Here is a 21854-nt window from a genome sequence, read left to right as displayed (position 1 = left end):
ACTATATATCATCATATCAGTGTCCTAGCTCAAAGTTATTCCTCATACTAGCAATTTGGAGACATATAACAGGAGTCAAACTCTGAATCTTATGCCAGTGCTAACAGATGACACTGCAGACATTTTTCCATTTTCCTCCACCAAACATCCAAAAAACATTGATTAAGAAGATAGAAATTTCCCCTCATTTTTCCTGTCAAAACATTGAAAAAAAGTAATTCATGTTTCAATAGTGTTCTGTGTGTGGGACATGATGCAAAAATTGGACATGTTCCTTCAAGGATAATGCTGTATTTTTGATGTATTGTCTTTGAAATAACAGCTGAAAATAATGTTAATTTTCTTCTCTGTATTTTTCAAATATACACAGAACATTTGAAAAACATAGTATATTTGAAAAACACGGAAAAGAAAATTAACATTATTTTAAATTGTCATTTCAAAAACAATACATCAAAAATACAGCATTATCCTTGAAGGAACATGACCAATTTTTGCATCATGTCACACACACAGAACATCATTGAAACATGAATTACTTTTTTCCAATGTTTTAACAGGAAAAATGAGGGGAAATTTTTATCTTCTCAATCAATGTTTTTTGGATATTTAGTGGAGGAAAATAGGAAAATGCCTGCAGTGTGAGTTCACTTCACATAGCCTACACCTGTTAGTTATATGATCATTCACCTCTATAGTACACATTTCTATATCTCTTATGCATCTAATTGTGTTATTACACTTATTGTATCATTTCTTACACTTTGCTACCTATTTATATGATTTTCTAATCTCCCTAAGATATCTCTAGGTCAAGTTATTACTTACCTTTGGATTGTGGCTTGTCTGTTTACATTTGTTTATCATATATCACCTATATCCCAGAGTCCAATGCTCCCTGCCTCTTCAGCAACTTACTTTAGACTCTAGGTATTGTACAACTTCACTATATCATTCAATACATTGGCAACTCACTTAGAACTCTATCACACCTAATGTATTCAGGATAACTGGTAAGGAGGAGCTTAATAACCTAGTTTTGTGTAGATAGAGCTAATGTTTTATGAAGTTTTGGATCTTTAGAGTTAGGGGTCTACACTGTATCATGCACTGCAATAACAAAAATACTAATTATTAGTGCTAAGGATTTTAGAAGTTACTTCTGGACCACTAAACAAGAATTCATTATGAGTATAGCTAGGTGCTGTTGATCCATTGGCTAAAGTTTATTCATGAGGCTGTCACTCCTAATTAGTTATTGATAAGTGGAAGTTATGTTTATTCAACACATTGCTAAAAACGAGTGTCCAGCTAGCTATTATATCAGACAATAACAAGTAACAAGGATGCAGGCTGATATAGGTTTGCAGAATGTATTGTTGGGCATGTGCTTCAAAAAACTCAACATTAGATCATGTGACAAACGTGTTCATGTGACATCTATGTTTACCGCCTGTAATGTACATCCAGCCTATATGAAAATTTAATGTAGTCTACATCACACCCCAAGATTCCAAGAGTAAACAAATCATTAATCAAACTTTTATAAGGTGATGAGATGAGCAAAAGTAGGATACAAGATAAAAAAATATGTAAATCAAGCCAGCTGTGCCTCCACAGGAATATCCAACCAAGTACTACCATGCTTCTTACCAGAATACAGTATGGTGGAACCTAGTGGCTGAGAGAACAGATGTCTTACATTGCAGGCATGATTCTTGTACTCAAACACATAACTCTTGTCCTTGGTGCCCTTGACATAGGCAGACCTTCATGAATTAGCCCATCCACAGCCACTGCATTGGATAGGGAGGTGGTGTCTCCAAGGATGGAACTTCACATGAGCCCATGCAAACCTAAAGATAGTAAGGGGTCAGGAGAAAGATGTCAGAGTGGCACCCAAGGTCACAAGATTGCACAAGCATATCCTTGAATGCCAACTAAATTGGGTAATGCTCAATGAGAACCTTCTCTGTGAACACAATGAGAAAGTGAGAGGTGAAGGACAGTTGAAACCAAGGAGCGAAGAATGCAATGATACTGGTCAAGGCATGTCAAAATGGCCCAAAAATTTTACCAAACAATAGCTTCTTGCAAGCCAACAAAGAAGTCAGGGTTGTTGACCATGGAGCCACAACATCAAAGGTTGCGGTGTGGCATTCTCATATGGCGTCAACCAGATGTAGGTGCGTGCAATTACCGTGGGAGGTGGTGATGTAGAGAACCGAACTGTCTGTCATAATGGGGTGCACCTGTTCTTTTTGTTCTATTTCCTAACTGACGTATTTTTTTTTCATTCATACAGTTTTGCATCATTTGTAGGGACGGTGCAGAGCGCTTTGAGGAGAATACTCTCTTTTTGTGTGCTCTGTGTCCCAAAGTCGTCTGCAGTCTGGACCATAAAGTAAAGGAAGATCGTTTCATAATGGTTTCTAGGGTATCAGGCTTGTGGGAGAGCATTAGTCATCCATGCACCAAACCAGTTTGGTGCAGGTCAACGTGTTGACAATAGAGATGCATCCACAAAACATGTGGTGAGGAAAGGTTGGCCTGAAATAGTAGTTAGTATATCACAGAGTCACAAACAAAAGAAAAACTATTAGCATCTGTCCAGCTCCCTTTCAATGTTTGCCCAGGTGCTATGCATGAGCGTTCAATAACGATAGGCAGCGCGTTGGCCTCCGTCATCCACTGCATGCTGTAGTTGTCGAATGAAGTGATCATTTTGTTTACTTGCATTTTGTTCAACAGCCTGTCGTTGTACATGCTGAATTTCAACATATTCTCACTCACGAGTATATTGATTTTGCCAATCCCGATCTTCACAGCATTGACTCCCGCATCGAGTTGTTGGGTTTCCCGTGCGAGATCCGACATTGGCAGCGTCGCCTGCACTGGTCAGGTATTCAACCTAAATGTGTTGCTGGTTGATGCCACCTATTTGCATCCGGTATGTTATTGTCCTCACCCAACTTGCTACTCACTTACATCATGATCATTGTCAGAGTCTTCCTTGGCTTTTCTCTTTCCTTTGCGTCCTGGCATGGTGGTTATGTTGAAGGTTAGCAATTACCTTGTCCAGCCACACAAGTTCCTGCTTTGAATGTTTTGTCACCACCAGCCACTCCTTTTCAAGGATATTCGTGAGGTCGTTTTGATAATTCATGAGTGCGGACACATAATCGTCGTCGTCGTCACTGATGCATTCCTCGTAAGTGTCAAAACATTGGATGGCAAGCTTGTCAATCTCATCGAAGACAGAAATGAATATTGTCATGTCACTGTCTTCACCTGCTCTGATCTTTTCGGTCAACAGTGTCAAGGCTGTCTGTGCCCATTCATCTATATGAGACTGCACCACCAACAACATGACTTCATGATACATCGGGATATCTTTGTCCTTTGATGCCAATTTCAGAAACAAGTTGCTGCTCTCTGCCATGTAGAACACATACATCTATTGGCAATATTAGGGTTCTGACTATCACTGCCTTACATTCAAACATACCCCCATGATCACCTTCATGGCTTGCTCCAGCCAACGGACAGAAAGCTCGCGCCATTTCCGATAATGGGGACCCAGGGGCGAAATAGCTTTCATCAACATCACCATCAAACGATGGTTCTTCAAGACTTTTGTGAGTTTCGAGTTAGGCTTATGGGATGGCTTATCGTATTCCATTTGTGAGAATCTTGAGAGCTCCTTCACGTCCTCCCTCATCATACCCATCTTGCATGTTTCATAATGTCGACACCAACTGCTCCTCTTGCGTCTCCTGTGTCCCAAAGTCATCTGCAGACTCTGCCTGAAGCTGCTGCCTGCCATAGAGGTGCAGTTCCTGCAAGAGGACATCTCTTTCAGGTGCATTTGTTGTCACATCAAGATGGAACTGGACACACCCTACTTCATAAGTTTTATTTTTATTTTTATTTTATTTTTTCACAACTGATAGATGACAATAGGGTTTCTATAACACTGATGGCCTGCCCTTGTTAGACAGGTTTCTGCCTATCAGCAGTGCACTCAAGGTCTCTGAGCATGCTGAAATATCGGCTGCTCCAGTAATTGTCATTCAAAGGGGTATGTCAGCACTCCAGCGCATGTAGTGTCGGATCTATATGTGGTGATATATCAGTGGTACTAATACATTCAATAGACATGATCGAAGCAGGAAAGCGTGAACTTGCAATTCATCTAGCTGCAGTCTGCAAGTAGCCAAAGGTCAGATGCAAAGAAGGTGTTGTAGAGTAAAGGAAGATGAGTAGTGTTGGTATACATGGTTGAAGTTGAAAGAAACAAACCATGGGAAAATTGTAAATAGTTGATATACCATTTGTTGATTTGTTCTTGTTTGCCGGAAATGTCATGTGCACATTTGTGATTGGTTTTTGCATTTCTTTCAATCTTCTGTCAACAATTGTCTTTTGTGGATGTGTCTCTATTGTCAACGTATCTCCTTTGTCACTTGTAAGTTTCTTTTCTTTTTTTGTAACTCTGTAACATACTAACTACTATTTCAGGCCAAACTTTCCTCAACATCAAAGGCAGTGCTGCAGTTACAGTGGCTCAAAAAAGTGTCTCAATGTTTGTTGCTTTTCATGTAATTGCTTCAGTATGAGTCAGGGTGTGGGAATCTGACTATGCTATAGGGAGGTGTCAGAAAGTTGTGGTTAATAATTGGTACACTATCAAACTTTTTTGATAGTGTGCCTAAGTCAGTCTTTTTACAGTGCTTCATATTACTAACTTTTTGTATGTTTATTCAGTTGTTGATAGCTGGCGCGCCTTAAAGATCAGTCTTTCCATTTCGCCAAGTGGCTGACTTTTCTTTAGTTATTTAGATATATTCTTAGCTGTCCATGTCCCCAGGGACTGGTGCCTCCAACCTTGGGCTCTGGGGATTAGTATTTGGCTATTCATGTCTCCAGAGACTGGTGCCTCCAACCTTAGGCTTCTCGGGGTTAGTTTTTGGCTATCCATGTTCCCAGGGACTGGCACCTTCATATGTCTGTCTCTCCTGTCAAGTCTAATCAACCAACTTGATCTCTAGCTTTAATGCATTGACTTTTCTGGTTTGTTTTTCTTTTTGTTTTCAAGTCTGCTCTGTACTAATGGTGTTTTTTCTACCTTTCTCTCACACATTGTCTGGTAGTGGTTTTGTTTAGGTAGGTGTTATTTCAATATTCAAGATGATACTGATTTTGCCATAGTTTTGGTGGTCTGCACTTGATGCACCTGCTATCTTTTTTTTACATGTTTAATTCAGTAAGTGTCACTTTAATATTCAATATCATACTAACTATTACTGCAGTTGGCTAATTATTAGCTTACTTTTTCACTTTTCTTCATTTACTGTAGGGTGCAAGGCTAGGATGGAGAGAGCTTTACCATCCCTGTTTTGCATCATTTACTTTAGTGTTCTTCATCTTAGTTTTTTCGACTCGGACTTGTGTACTTTGCTTGGTGTAGGACATAAATGTATTACCCTTGTATGAGTATATTCTGAACATGTGACTCATAACTTCTTGTTCAAAAATTAAGCCACATGATCATGAGAGTGATGCAAGGTGACATGTGCCTGCCATAATATGCAGCTTCCCCAGTGTTGAAAATTTGCCTTACTGACCGCACCTTAATTAAAGTAAGTTTGATTGTCTACCTTTTGAGCCTCACTCATTTCATATGCCTACTTTCTATGTCCATGAATGAAAATAAATTATTTTTGTATAGTTAGGGTTGTTAGTTAGTGTGTAATGAAAGAATACAATGTTTCTGTTCTAAGTACATCATTTTCATGAAGGGGCAGGGCAGCTGCATTTCTGTTGTGAGTATATCATTGAGAAGGGTGAGGTCATTGACCATTATTAATACACTCACTCTGATAAGAAAAGAAAGTGCAGATAATCTGCAACATCTCAGAAGATAACTACTGATTAGTATAAGAAGCATAAGAATGCAAAAATTATTGAGAGCAATAATAAAGACCAGCCCCCAACTGTCCCAGGTAGTCCTATAGTAGTTTACTGTTGTCAGTTCAGTAGATGAGTCAGGACCAAGTACAAATGACCTCCCTCAGTTCAACTTTAACACCAAGTCCATACCAAGTATTAATAAGCCTACTTGATTCAATACTACCAAGTCAGGACCAAGTACCAATGAGGCCTTCAGTTTAATACAAACAAGTTTGTTATAGGATTTGACTTGATGCATTTTGACCCTCCTGAACCTCTTAATCCTAACACTATCTTGGCTTACATAAATATGTTGTTTAATCCAGATGACTTCCTTTATTTCAATGGCACTATCTAGTTGTTTTCTTAAGGATACTTATTTTATTTCGTATATATACTGCAGAATTTAACTTGCTATATTTTGATGCTATCTTGACTCATATGAATATATTATTTGGTTCAGATTTTTCAATATCAATGGCACTATCTAGTTGTTTATTTCTAAGAATACTTAGTTCATTTCATAAAGCATTATATATTGACTAAAATTTGACATTAAGCTAAATATGACAAGGAGAGGTACTATGATATATTTATATATGATAATAAGGACCAAGGAATGGGGATGTGACACATGTGCAAGTGATTACATAGGCATGTCAGCCTTCAGCTAAGGCATTAGTAGGGGGTAGGGAAAACAGGCAGTTGTTGCCAACAATTTGAGACCAATAAAAAGTAAAATATTTGCAATATACCTGGAAGATGTGTTGATAATGTGGAGGAAGCCATGATAAGGATTAGTCACATTGACAACAGTGAAGTGGGCTAGCAATTAAAGGGATTGATAATATAGGGAAGGCCATAATAGATGACATTAATGACAAAAGGACAGCTTGGTATTCAAGGTGGTGAGGCAGCAATGAGAAAAAAGTGAATTAAAATATTGATTTTATGAAGGAAGCTACAACAGGCCACATTGATAATAGAAGAGTAGAGGATAGTCTGGTAGTCAAAGTGATAAGACAATGCTTGGTTTGGGACAGGGACAGTCCTGTGATCTTGAAGTTGCCTAAGGTACAAGATATAGCATTGATGATATAGGGAAGGCTACAACAGATAACATTGACAACAGAAGAACAGTCTAGTAGTCAAAGTGATAAGACAGCAATAAGAAAAGAGTTAATTAAAACATTAATTTTATGGGAGAAGCTACAACAGGCTACTGTCATATCCCATGTTCCGGACCCGGACCAATCACGTAATCATCTCCGAACTTCCGGATCCGGTTGGCTCCTATCTTTTGTGCCTTTTCCCTTTAGTATTTCCCTTATTAGTTAGTATGCTTTATTTTCCGTCCCTTATTCATTTCCGTCTTCATTTTACTAAGTTCTGATGGACTAGTGATAGTCGTCCCACATGCTCTGTCCATAGCCTTGCATAGCCTCGCACTGCACTGACTGTTTCTCTATTATGTCCTCAGTAGTATATAAACCCTGTACAGTCCTTGTAGTTCCTCAGTTCGAATATTATCTTAGATTCTGCTCATTCCCTCCTCCGTCCAACTTGAAGTCTCTTCTCATTGTCTCTGACAGTCTTAGGATCGACTCCTATTGGCTTACCACCTCCGCCTCTACCTTAGGTAGTCCTCTGCTGTTTCCTTTCTAGTTCAGACTTTGTCTGGATTAGTCTTATCACTTGTTTCCGAATGTCCACCGGAATTCCCGTGCATTGGACTCCGGACTCCGTACGTCGTCCGTTAGCCCTCGGAAGTTAGGGGCACGTACTCGGGTAAGGGGTGCAGCGCATGAGCTGAAGCCAAGCCCTTCGGATACGACCCTTGAGCACATTCTTAACAGCTACATTGACAACAGAAAAGTAGAGGATAGGCTGGCAGTCGAGATAATAAGACAGTGCTTGGTCTAGAATAGGAAAATTAGCACAAATATTGCTTCAATGATAGTAACAGCAAGCTTGAGTTACCCTGGGAAGAGATTACAATAGTCAAAGGAAAGGGAGGACAGGCAATGCTGCAGTCAGCATAGATGATAGTAGGGGAAAGCTAGCAGTTGACATGATAAGGCAGCACTTGGTCTGGGATGAGAGAAGTAGTATAAATATTGCTCTTATGATGATGACAGCGAGCTTGAGTCATTTAGGAGAGAGGTTGTAGTAGTCTAAAGAAAGGAAGGGCAGACAACACCATAGTTAGTGTAGATGATGATAATAATAAGACACATATGGGCAGATAGGTAAAGGTCATAGATGATTTGGGGTAGTATTTAATGCTAGTGTTAAGGTTGAACACAAGCAAGCCTAATAATAGTTGGTGAAACACATAATCATCAAGTGTAATAAGGCTTACTAATTGGGCAACCTAGGTAATTAAAAAGAACTCAGTGTGACAGTGTGACTCATGGCTGCTAGCAAAATAATCAGTGCAAACTTCTCAAGATTATCTCTGTTTGAATGCAAGTAGAAATTGCATACTGCAAGATCAGTAATCCTATAGGACTCCCACAGGATTCAGTTGCCAATGCAGGACCATGTACTGCAGAAGTGCACTGGTAGTATTACTACCTTGATTGGTAATGAATCCTATGGCAGGATAGCTTCCAGACTATCTACTTTGTTCCTGGAAAAGGCAATGCATTTAATAATACAGTAGCACCATACTGATATATCTGTTCTTCAGAAAGAATAGGCTATTTTGTCAAAAAATGTCTATATAATAGATTTAACAAAGTTATTAAGATACACTAGAGCATGGACTAGAACATAGACTGACTATTGAGAAGGAACACTACACATTGAAATGCATTGCTAAGAGCTATACAAAAGGCTATTGAAGCTAATACTAACACTAACTATAAAGATCGAATGTTGAAATGTCAACATGTACTATATATTACAGACTCATTTAGCTACACTCTTTTCCCTCAGTCACTTATCCTGGACTAAGTATATGTCATCCATTGTCCTGCCTGCCTAGATGCTAATATGTATTTTAGTCTAACTGTATCAGCTAGGTCTTAAAGGTTATGAGCCCTGGCTCTGCATAAAAAACCAAAACCTCTAGATAGTTTAGATTACAAGGTTCTTTTCCAAGTACTTCAGCATACCATAGATATCACTTTATTTGTTGTTCTAGCAGGTGCTAATTTTTTTTTTTCACTAGCAGGCACTACCTAGTAAATCAATATTCTATGCTTAAACTATCAGCACTTCCCTAATTAGGGCTGCTTCTTCGAAGGATCTTCCAGATATGTTAGGCATATATATATCACTCCTTACATCATTATATTCTTCCCTATTTCTTTATCCCCTACCATCATTATGACACCTCATACTCATGTAAGAACCAACCTTGACAGAAGTGGAGTACCACTAGCTAGACTTAATGTCCTACAACCAATCACCACTCTAGTCACACAGCCCACCATACCTACTCTACCTGCTGCACCTACTATAACCACTACTCATCTGATGCTGTATTACACCTTCACTACCTTATTGGCTATCTCTATCACTGCATGTCATTTCTCAAAGACTGTCCTTGATAAAATTAAACTCCTTGACAAAGTTAAGAATAACTGGTCCTTATGGTCTGAGCTCATGCTGGAGTTCTTTCACCTAAATCACCTTGAAGGTTACACCATAGATATGGTTACTCACTCAGATGCAATATGTAAGCTTCTAACAGCTAGAAACTAGAATCTCAACAATGCTAGCATAGTTGCTGCATTGTACAACTGTATATCTCCTAATGACAAGTACATCCTTGATAGTATTACTATAGCCTATAGAGCCTAGAATACACTACATCCACACCATTAGAAACTCAGGCCTATTGCTCAGATCTTGAAGATCCAGGAGCTTCTTAACATCTACTACTTGAAAGATGCTAATGTTGCCAAGACTAGCTATCATCTTACAGAGGGAGTTCATGCTATTTTTGATATGGGTATCCCAATTCAGCAAGTCTTTCTCTTAATCATCATACTAAACACTCTTACTGGTGATCTATCCTACATATGTGATCAAGTCACAAGTTCTCTTGCAGCTAGTACCACTATCAATTCTTTCACACCAGATAACATCTGTGTCTGCTTGGATATGAAACAACAATCAATAAATGTCAATAAAAACTGCAGCTCACCTATAGATACTATTCTTGTTACCTTGGAGGGAAAATCTAAGACCTGCCCTATCTGCAAAGAAGTGTAATACAGAGATTAATGCTGCTTTTATTGTTTCAAGCATAGCCACATCATTGCTGAGTGTTTTACCAAGGGTGGTGCCACACATAGTTATCGTGACGAGATCCTTGCTACAAAATGTACTGTATGCAAGAAATGCGACAATAATGGCTCCAAACCTACTAGGAATAAAATGTTTACTTTGTCCATCACACTGACTCTTCTGGTCAAGCATATCTCTTAGACAGAACTACTAGAGAGGCATTTTACATTGTGACACCTATTCCAGCACCTACACCACATTCTAAAGAGTTTGCTAAACTTATGCATGATACTATCATATCCAGTCTCATTCAGGAACTGTCTGAGTTAGATCTTGTGAAGTGGGACACTATTTTTATCAACTGAAAGAATCTACAGATGACTGTTGACTGACATATTCATAGCCATAATACTGAGTTTACTGGTATTGCCAATAATACCCTACAATGACCAAGGTACACTATTGTGAATCTCAAAGCTACCTCATTCTATCTTAATAGTGGTGCTTCTGTCCATATCTCTCATAAGCTTTCCAACTTCTTCAAGCTTCATCATTTGCCCCCTTGTTCTGTTTAAGGCATTGGTGGCTTTTAGATCAGTACCATTAGAATTGGCTCTATTAAACTTTATATTGGTTGTGGACTTCATATCACCCTCCATAATATTTTTGTATCTTCTGCTGTTATTCACCTAGTCACCATCTCTAGCCTCTGCAGTGCCAACACCTATACTGTACACTTTGATGCTAAGTTCTGCTGAGTGTCCATAAATAGTGGTGCTCATGTGTGTCACAAGTTCCAAATATGAACTATTATATTTTTCTAAATTCAAAGTCCTTTAAGCACCCAGTCATAGTATCTATACCTAAGAATGTATTTAGGTTTGAACTATAGAAGAATCCAACTCTCGTGCTACACTCTTGCACATATATTTCTCTCACCTGATCATGTTGGAAATCCCTCTATACCATCTAGCAAGACAAAGCTATTGTATTCTTTGCCCAGCTTAACCATCACAATCCTTGATTTTCAAACTCTCTTATCTTTGCTCATTTGAGCATATTTTCATACCTATCACCTTTTATAGTTAGTAGTCCTCTACTAGGGCCTGTCTTACTACAGCTGCCAGTAGATAGAGGTGTTCACAACATTAGGCAGGTCACTACAACTTTGAGTGCTAGCCCAAGACCCTGCCTGCTCAATGTTACTATAGTTTTATTTTACTAATTTTTTTCTCTTCATATGCACGTAGGTACTCATTTTGAGTTTAGCAGAATTGCTTAGGTTCTTTTTTGGCTTTTGACTTAGAGGATTTAGAGACTTGTCCTAGTGAGACTCACATGTGTAAGCTTCAACTGAAAGTGTGATAACTTGTCCTAAGCTTGTATCCTCAAATGAAGATTGCCTTAGATCCTAGTTCTTCCTACTTAATCAAGTATAGCTTTGATAGTTTTTCCTTAGTCAATAATCAGGAAAGTGTTAGTTGGGTTGATTAAAGAACCATTTGACTCTAAGTACATGATAGATCTAATTAGATATCAGGGACTGCTCAGTTTTTCATTTATGTATCCTTTTTCACTTCCTTTTTCATCATCTTTACTTTTTGGAAATTAACTTTTTAGAAGAGCTCTTACGAGCAGCTCTTCACAGACATCAGTGAATCAGGTTCCAGAATATAACTGGTACTATGTCTGAAGCAATACAATCTCAGGGACTGGTTATTCCTATAACTTCAGAACAGTTTATGCAATTTGTGCATGAACAGGTTCAAGCAAACTTGAACATCTTGCTTACCAAAATTGCAGAGCTAGAAAGGAAGAATCAAGAACTTGCATCCAAAAATAAGAACTTAGAGTTACACTTTAAAATATAAGAAGACAAGACAGTAAAACTATCTGCTTGATAGCCTTCCTTTGGCACCACAGGAGCAGCAATGATAATACCCTCCACTCCAAATATTTAGATTGCTAAACCTTTGGACTTTACAAGAGAAAAAGACTATCAAACTCTAAACCTAGATGGTATAAGTGGCACTATGTGTCGCAATGGCCCAAGATCTAAGACACTCAAAAGATGTTGGTCATACTTTCATTTATGAAAGGAACTGCAGGAAAATGTGCACAGAAATATATTGAGAGGCTTGGAGAAACTGATGATAAGAAACTTACCATAAACAAACTCAAACAAGACCTAGAATCTATGTGGGGTCAAGAAGATCAAGAAGGAAAATCCGTGAATTAGAATTCTTTAGGCAAGGATCTTTAACTGTTCCCAAATATGTGGCTGCCTTCAAGTAAAAAGCTGCACATTTTTCATTTTTCAACTATGACCAACACCAGAAGTTTAGGGCTGGAACTCTAAGACTGTCAAAATATAGCTTGTTTATGTCTCTTAGAAGGACAAAGACATTATGAAGAAACTGGTGGAACATGCAATCCAAATCGGACACAACTTTGAAGAGCTAGATGTGGAAAAGAAAAAGACTTCTTGGTGGACCCACAAGACACTAGGAATCCTGAACCATACAAGGCTGGTCCTAGTAAAGACAGTGACACCATAGACATTAACTCTAGCAAGCAGAAGGGTGCTCCCAAGCCCCAAGGAAAGGCTGGTTTCTTCAAATATTACCACTATGGAAAATAAGGCCATATGGCAAGAAACTGTCACAATGTGCCAAAAGCGCAGGTGAAGGCTACTATAGTGCCACAAGAAGATTCAATGCCTAGTTGGTTCAAGGAATGGATCAAGTCCAATAAAGGCAAGGATTTTTAAAGGGGTCGAAGTCAGAGTCTGTAAATTTAGACTGAAACAATTGTTTCTTTATACTATCTATGTTCTCAGATGTATCAAAAGTATTTATTAGATTCAAATCTGAGCATTTTGACATTCCAATGACATTGAAAGGAAAGAACTGATCAGCAGATGTGAAAGTGCTTATAGATTGTGATTCATCAATGTTATTTATTAGCAAGAAGTTTGCTGCCATAAATTATTAAGGCCTATTCCAGTTAAAAACATAGATGACTCATTAAATGCTGCCAGATCAATGTCTCATTTCGCCAAACTAGGTCTTAAGATTGGTGACCATGTTAAGGATCAAGCAGTCCTTCATGATTACAGACTTGGAAAGTGATGATATGATTATTGGCATTGACTGGCTAAAATACCATAACCTAGAAATAGATTGGAATGCTGGACGCTTTGCACTTTCTTATTGCCCTATTAAATATATTACAAAAAAAGAGAATGATAAGAAAAGGAGGGAGGAGGGGCCAGATCTGATTCCCACAGAAGAGGATGGCAATGAAGACATGGCAATGAAAAGGGTGACAGTTGAGACAATAGAAGATGAAGAGTGTCCTGGAGAACGAATCAAGTATAAAGCCTCAGTCATTATAGAGCAGAAGGTAGCAAAAGAAGCTATGAAGGTAAAGAAGTTGGTTGAAGAAATGATTCCTGACTGGCTTCATGAGTGGCTGGGAGTTTTCTCAGAAGAATCTAAGCACTTCCCTGAAAGAAAGAAATGAGATTATGCAATAGATCTTAAGGACAAAAATGATCTTCCTCCTAATGCAAAACCATATTCATTGTTACCCAAGGAGATGGACACCTTGAAAGATTGGTTAAAAGCTGAAACTGCACTGGAATGTATCAAAGACTCACAGTCCCCAGTAGCAGCACTTTTTATTATTATGGCCAGACAGTTAAAAATGCATACCCGCAACTGAGATCTCAAGATCTGATTGATGCTTTAATCAGTGCTACAATATACTTCAAATAGATGTAAGATGAAAGTACAATAACATTCACATAAAAGAAGGAGATGAGTGGAAGGTGGCCTTCAAAATGCTGTTTGGTCATTATAAACCAACCATAATGTACTTCAGTTTAACAAACTCTCCTGCCACATTTCAGACAATAATGAACAAGATATTCAGAGATCTAATTGATGGAAAGACTGGTGGTGTATATCGATGATATTCTCATATTCACAAATAGTGATAGAGAGCAATACTGAAAGGTTATAAAAGAGGTTCTTAGATGACTGAAAGAAAATGACTTGTATCTGAAGCCAGAGAAATGTAGCTTCAAACAGTCTAAAGTCAAGTTCCTCAGGTTGATCGTGGAAAGTGGTGGTGTTTCAATGGACCCAGTAAAGGTAGAAGAAGTAATGAAATGGCCTTTTCCCAAATGTGTTAAAGATATACAAGCATTCATGGGCTTTTGCCAACTTCTATTGAAGATCTATTCTCAGATTCTCAGATATCGCCAGACCAATGAATGATTTGCTGCAAAAGGATATCAAATGAGACTGGACAGAGAAGCAACAGAACATCTTTGATGAATCAAAGAGGCAATTCACAGAAGCTCCAGTCTTAGTCATATTTGACCATTGAGAAGAAAATGAAAATAGAAACTGATGCTTCCAATTATGCAACAGGAGTAGTTTCATCTCAACTGATGGAAGATGGGTTATGGCATCCAGTAGCTTATTACTCAAAGTCGATGAATGATGCAGAGCACAATTATGACATTCATGACAAAGCGATCATTCAAGCATTGGAGGAGTGGAGGCACTATGTACAGGGAAAACCTCACCATGTGGAGATTTGGATGGATCATAAGAATCTCAAGTACTTTATGGCAAGTCAAAAATTGACAAGAAAGCAAGCCAGATGGAGTTTGTTCCTGGTGGAGTATGAATTTATGCTCCAACATAAGCCTGGTGTAGTCAATGATAAAGCTAACCATCTATCTTAGAGAGAAGACCACAGAGGGGAGGTAGAAAACGACAATTCTGACTGTGTTTTTTTAAAACCAGAGTTTTTCACTATAAAAGCTGCTAAAATAGGCCAGATTCTGGTGCAAGGAGCAGAATTTGCTCATAATAATTCTGTTACTATAACTGGTCATAGTCCATTCAAAGTACTCCATGGATATAACCCTGAGTTTACCTTTTTACTGATTTCCAACTGTAAAGTACCTACAGCTGATGAATGAGTGGATGTGTCATATCCTGCATTCTGGACCTGGACCAATCACGCAATTATCTTCGGATCCGGTCAACTACCTATCTTCTGTGCCTTTTCCCTTTAGCATTTCCCTTATCAGTTAGTATGCTTTATTTTCTGTCCCTTATTCATTTCCGTCTTCATTTTACTAAGTTCCGATAGACTAGTGTTAGGTGTTCCACATGCTCTGTCCATAGCCTCGCATAGCCTCGCACTGCACTAACTGATTCTCCATTATGTTCTTCATAGTATATAAACCCTGTAAAGTCTCTGTATTTTCTCAGTTCGAATATTATCTTAGATTCTGCTCATTCCCTCCTCTGTCTGACTTGAAGTCTCTTCTCATTGTCTCCGACAGTCTTAGGATCGACTCCTATTGACTTACCACCTCTGCCTCTACCTTAGGTAGTCCTCTGCTGCTTCCTTTCTAGTTTGGACTTTGTCTGGATTAGTCTTATCACTTGTTTCCGAATGTCCACCAGAATTCCTGCGCATCGGACTCCGGACGTCGTCCGTTAGCCCTCGGAAGTTAGGGGCATGTACTCAGGTAAGGGGCGCAGTGCACGAGCTGAAGCCAAGCCCTTCAGATATGACCCTTGAGCACATTCTTAACAGGATGCAATAAGGGAAGCAAAAAAGGATGCAGATAGTATGCTGCAGATGGCAAATGAACAAATGAAAAGGTTCTATGATAAAGGAGTCAAAGATGCACTACAATTTGAAAAAGGAGACATGGTCTGGCTTAATGCCAAGGATATCCACCAGAAAAGACCAAATAAGAAACTCTCTGATCAACAACTTGGTCCATTTGAAGTGCTATCATTAGAGATGCACATGTGGAAGTATGCCAAAGGCTTAGATTTTTAGTCTAGGCATTATTGCATGAAAATAGGTGATAATCTGATGGGAGAGATAGATGTTACATGAAAATCTCAAGTACTTCATATATATGAAAGTGTGCTGAAGTGCTATTCAGAGCTGAGTAGGTAGTGGTAGTATGTAACAAGGGTCCATAACATAAGTAATGAAAATATAAATGACATAGCTTTGAAAATATGGCCAGTCTAATACCAATTGAGTTAAATACGCACCAATAGACAAGAAGAGGACACAGATAGGATGGGGGAAGGATGTGCGATGGAGCTGAAGAAAAGCCAATACAAGCTGTAGCCATTGGCCAATAACAGAATTAGTGCATGCAATGCGAGGACCTAAGGGACACTGCAAAAACAGCCTCTATAGGGCCACAAGAACTCCAAGTCCTATATTGCCATACTCCCTTGACCCTAGTCCAAAGACCTCTACATCACCACACACTGTCAGAGATCATATCAGAAGGAAATTCTGAATGGATAGTGTAAAAAGTCCTAGACTCGAGACTGCACAGATCCAAACTCCAATACCTAGTAGAATGGGAAAGATATCTGATTGAAGAAGCGACATGGGAACCTGAGGAAAACCTAGAGAATGTACAGCTGAAAGTTTAAGAATTTCACTGACAAAATCCAAAGGCATTGAATCCCTACAAAATTAACAAGTTGGTGTTTGAAACAAAGGAGTTTTTGGAATGGCACAGGAATTTCATTTGTCCTAATGTCTTTCACAATGACACTCAACCTAGAGAGGGGGTAATGTCACGAGTTTCAAATACAAACCATTATACCTTTATAAATTCAAAGTTCTTTAAGCGTCTAGTCATAGTGTCTGTATCTAAGAATGTATTTATAGTTGACAAAGTGCCTACAGTGTCTATTGTAGAGTTACCAAATTCTCCTATATATGATCTTTTGGAAGAACCCAGACTTAATGACATTATATTACGTGATACTCTTGGAATGTTCCAGAGTCTTACTGCAGCTGCGACACATATTATGACATCATAGTTATATATAGAATCATACGATACCTTTAATTATTCTGATTGATAGTTAGTTCATACTCAGTTTCAATCTTCATCTCAATATATGTATATACATAGGTAGCTAGTTGTAGTCAGTAGTTCTTCGGTTCTGCTGCTACATTGTCCTACCAGCAAAGTCTTCATATTTTTCATGTATTATTTATTGAGTCTCATGAAACTATCCCCTACTCATTCTGTGTAACTACTGATCCTCCCAACCCAGATGATATAGCACCTGCAACCTATCCTCCCCTATCCCCTGTGCCAGCAGCCCCCTCTGATATAACCTCACAGCATTTGATACATGTCATCCAATCATCCAAATATATCTGTACTATGAATGATGTTCCATATATCCCTCCTACAACATGTCATCATCTGCAAACATCAGTGACCAAAGTGCCTGATATTAATGCACCTCAGATTTCTCACATAAACCTCTCTGAAGACAACCTTGCATTACTGGTTGATGCATTTGCTGTATTAGTTCATGAAGACTTTGAACACAAGTTCTCTGATGACCTAGTCACCTATGCTGATGCTATGGCCTCCTCCCATGCTGCCTAATGGTGTGCTGCACTTCAGGAGAAGTTTGACTCACTCAAACACACTGGCACTTACTCTCTTGTCCCCTATTCAGATGTACCACAAGGACATCATATCATGCAGGGTAGCCCTATCTTCAAACTGAAACATAATGAGAAGGGACACCCCACATGCTTTAAAGTGCAATATGTCTATTAGGAATTCACTGCCATGTATAGTTAAGACTATACTAAGACCTTCTCACCTACTGCATGTCTGAAATAATTTTGGGTCATGGTCCACCTCAGAGTAGCCCTTGACTGAGATATTGAACAGCTCAACATCAAGACCACTTTCTTAAATAGTCTTCTTTGATCCTGACAAAGTCTACTATATGGAGCAACCAGAGGGTTTTGCCGCATCAAGGAAGGAAACATAGATCTGGCAACTCAAGCAGGGGCTCTATGGCATGAAACAAGGTGATCATTGTAGCATTCAGATTGGTACTGGGCCTATATCCTGCCAATTCACTTCAATGAACATATATTGTATTCCTTAACACTCCTTTGACCTTCTGAAAGCTCTGCATGTTTATCTGAGTCGTCTAAAGGTCATCCATCTGTTTCTGAAGCCTGTTCTCACTTGCGATCCACAATACCATATTCTGTCTGTGTCCATTGACTTTGCTGGTGCATTTTCACCTTGTTTTGTCTATTATCGAATATGTCATAGAGGTACATACATTATCGACCCATCAGGAGCTTAATTAATACATATAGCAGCATGCCTTGTGCATTATTATATGTAGTAGTGACTTGCCTCAAGTCTTATTACATTTCAGATAACTTATCTTGCTACTACTTTCATCTACACAGTTTTTGGACTTTCACACTGTAGGATATAATCTATGGTGTGCATCACTTAGCCACTACTACTTTTGAACAGTGGCCAAATCAGTTTGGAAAAAATTTAAATCTTAACCCTACATAGTTCATTGGCTGCACATGCCACTCAGATGCTTCGATATTAGTTTGAAACATGTAGCACTACAGTAGACAACAACAATCTATTGCACAAATGTTATTTTCACCAGTCTCTGATGCCCAAGGATCACAAGAAGGTAGTGGCTGCGCACGCTAGGGCTGCACAATAGTTAGCTCCAACTGCCAAGCATCACAGTAACTCTACTTTTCAAGCCATTGCTACACAAACTCATTCCGAGTTGCAGGAACAAACAGCAGAGCTGACCAAACTTGGCAGAGAATTTAACCCAATAGAGCTGGACTCTGAGTATGAGTGTGGATATACTGGGGGTGTCAGTTGTTATTGGTCCAATACAGGTGATGAATATGAAACAGACTTGAATGCTAATAGTGAAAGGTCAGAATGCGATAGCCTCTGCGAGCTAGAGGGTAGTGAGCTTGAGGAAAATCTGAGGGAGCTCCAAGTAGAGGTCATAGCCCTAGACACACCAGTGGATACTTTGTTTGATGGAATCTCTAAGCTGAAGACAGGTGCAGTTTGGAAGAAGGCAGAACAGATCAGATCACTTGGATACAATAGGCTCTTTGGTTGTACTCAGCAGCAAAGGGATAAGGCAGCACAACAAAAGAAAATGAAGACATTGTATGTATCAGTGTTAATGGCCTGAAAAATGAATCTGATACACACCTGATTAGAACCAATTCACAGATTGCATTCATGCGACAGTGGTGTGCAACCAAAGATGATACTGTGCCTGACATTGGACCGAGTGTGGATGAAACACATTCAAACACTGCTGTAGTAGCACAGCCTCTGCAAGCATGTGACACAGTGATTGCTTTTACTGGCTATCTTTCAGACAAACCCAAGGATGTGGTTGACTCCAGCTCAGATAACAATGACAATGATGATGATGATGATGACGATGAAGGACTTGGAGGGGATGGATATGACATAAGCAATCAGTTGCCTATTGTGCAGCCACTCAAGTGTCATAAGCTTAATGTTCCTGCTTATGCCCAAAAGAGAATACATACAGAAAGGTGTGGAGATGAGAGGTGCATGACATTGGAAGCCATTGGAAAGCTGTTGAAGTCGAAGAAAACCAAGTTTATTGGTAGTTTGGGTGGCCTGCAGGCAAAATGAACATGTACCATCCAAAGTCATCTTGCCCTCATTGTCAAGAGAGGTTACTCTTCAATTGATGCATCAAAACGTGCAGCTGAAACTCATGGTTTTGCATCTGTCTGGGGTGGTCATCAACTGCGCAGCTGGACCCATGCCTAGGTATCAAAATGGGAGCTCCCTCAGTCATTGGCTGGCCATCATGTGAAAGTGTATTCATTGCTCGAAGACTCTGCTGTTGCTGCCAAACTTCATGCTTATCTTCATTCAAACAAATGAGCAGTCAATCCCAAGAAACTTGCATAGTTTTCAAAGGACAAACCTATACCTTCTGAAGCAGAGAAATATATTTATGCCCTTGTTGATGACGAGATGCCCTGTGGCTTGAAGAAGTACTTGGAGCTTGAATTATTTCCTCGCATTCACCTCAAAGTTGGATGTAAAATTTCCTTTGCTACTGCTCATTGATGGTTGAAACAGGAAGATTTTCGGTACATGTCGCACCAAAAGGGCCTTTATTTTGATGGCCATGACCGGCCTGATGTGGTCCAGTACCAGCAATAACATTTTTTACCAATGATGAAAGAATATGAGAGACACCTTGTCTGCTATGTTGTTGGAAATGTTGAATCAGAGCTCAATGGTACAGAGTGCAATTTTGTGGAGCAGCATCTCATTCTTTGTACACATGACAAGATGACGGCATAGTTAAATTATGCAGTTGATCAATATTGGGTCTTTGAAGACCAGTTCAAGTTGTGAAAGAAAGATATGAGATGTGGCCTTCATCATAGTGATGTGATCTGCTCAACAGTTGGACATATAGTGGATGCAGATGAATCATCGGAGTATGGAAAGAATCACAGAGGGTATTGGAATGGTGAGATGTTTGTGAAACAGGTGGGTCTTTCACATTGACTCATTCTCAAAGCTTTTTGGCTGATATTATTTATCCAGCTTAGTGACAAGATTATTCTGACTTTTGAACATATCTATGGTCTAGGATATCAAGCATTGTTCCTCATCAATAACCCTCAGGGTCACTCTGCATATGCTAAAGACGCCTTGCTTGTTTCTCGCATGAATATCAATCCAGGTGGCAAGCAGGCTCATATGCGACCTGGATGGTTTATGCACAATGGCATGAGAATTGAACAGAACATGATATTTTCTCCCAATCACCCTCAATTTCTGAATGAACCCAAAGGTATCAAGCAGGTCTTGAGTGAACACGGTCTCTATCAGCAGCAGTCTCATGGAAAGTGTGGCACGAAGTGTAATGTTGATGCAACAGCTTGTTGCAATAAACATATACTTGAGCTCCAGCCCGACTTTTAGCAGCAAAAGTCATACATTCAGAAAGTCATCGAAAGCTCTGGTCATCTCTGCATCTTCCTCCCGAAGTTCCATTGTGAACTCAATTTCATTGAATATTTCTGGGGGAAGGTCAAAAAATATCTCTGAGACAACTGCGATAGCACTTTCAAGACCCTAAAGAAGAATATGCCCTTAGCGATGCAGTCTGTGTAGCTCAGTACTATTCAACTGTGGGAACATTGCATACACTGCTGGATGGAAGCATATCGGACAGGTCTGAGCACAAAGGATGCCTAGTTTCAGGTCAAGCAGTTCAGCTCTATGAAGTACAAGTCTCACAGATATATCTCAGAGACATTGGCTTGCATTTTTGATTGATGGGGAATCATATTACTTTAGGTGGCCAAATCATCTCTTTTGTTTTTAAAAAACTTGCTCAGATTTGATTGAATCAAAAATTCCTCTTGTAGCTTTACTTTACTCATTGAAAGGATCATTTTTAAAGAGGATATAAAAATCTAATTTCTTTCAAGGGGGTGAGAACATTGTTCAAAAGTAGTGGTGGCTAAGTGACGCACACCATAGCTCACTAGCTACCTCACACTTCACTTTACTTGCCTTGCTACAAGTCATAGTTAGTAGAGTCACTTTTGGATAGTCATACTTCATGCAATTGATCTTTTGTTCATTCAGAATGATTGTTTGGCCTAACCACTGCCATTTCGCACCTCACTGTCTTAAAGTTCTTTGATAGACTTTGCATAGTTGTACTTTGGTACTCTTGCAAGTCTTATACTTCAAC

At 39.1% G+C, this 21854-nt stretch overlaps 4 protein-coding genes across 4 annotated transcripts; 3 read left to right on the top strand and 1 right to left on the bottom strand.

Annotated features, from left to right (window-relative positions):
- Nucleotides 1-2653: 2653 nt before the first annotated feature.
- Nucleotides 2654-3853, bottom strand: F5147DRAFT_652715 (uncharacterized protein; the record flags this gene model as incomplete). The annotated part of the gene is made up of 4 exons (XM_041433661.1): nt 2654-2767; nt 2794-2889; nt 3074-3457; nt 3509-3853. 4 exons carry the CDS (start codon nt 3851-3853, stop codon nt 2654-2656), a joined length of 939 nt encoding a protein of 312 aa, XP_041293098.1.
- Nucleotides 3854-13275: 9422 nt separating this feature from the next.
- Nucleotides 13276-13716, top strand: F5147DRAFT_773525 (uncharacterized protein; the record flags this gene model as incomplete). The annotated part of the gene is made up of 1 exon (XM_041441471.1): nt 13276-13716. The coding sequence occupies one exon, from the start codon at nt 13276-13278 to the stop codon at nt 13714-13716; it is 441 nt and encodes a 146-aa protein (XP_041293097.1).
- A 3952-nt stretch (nt 13717-17668) lies between these two features.
- Nucleotides 17669-17845, top strand: F5147DRAFT_576513 (uncharacterized protein; the record flags this gene model as incomplete). The annotated part of the gene is made up of 1 exon (XM_041431324.1): nt 17669-17845. A coding segment is annotated over one exon (177 nt), but the record flags the coding sequence as incomplete, so codon positions are not given.
- An 880-nt stretch (nt 17846-18725) lies between these two features.
- On the top strand, nt 18726-21265 carry F5147DRAFT_745701 (uncharacterized protein; the record flags this gene model as incomplete). The annotated part of the gene is made up of 10 exons (XM_041439773.1): nt 18726-18778; nt 19022-19252; nt 19306-19615; nt 19637-19719; nt 19774-19855; nt 19898-19972; nt 20042-20174; nt 20505-20635; nt 20693-20942; nt 21201-21265. The coding sequence occupies 10 exons, from the start codon at nt 18726-18728 to the stop codon at nt 21263-21265; spliced, it is 1413 nt and encodes a 470-aa protein (XP_041293095.1).
- Nucleotides 21266-21854: the final 589 nt, after the last annotated feature.

This window comes from Suillus discolor, assembly GCF_016758755.1.
Source record: "Suillus discolor strain FC423 chromosome Unknown F5147scaffold_26, whole genome shotgun sequence".
Classification (NCBI taxonomy): Eukaryota; Fungi; Basidiomycota; class Agaricomycetes; order Boletales; family Suillaceae; genus Suillus; species Suillus discolor.
The sequence above is the reverse complement of the archived record's forward strand: the minus strand, read 5'-3'. Positions and strand labels throughout refer to the sequence as shown.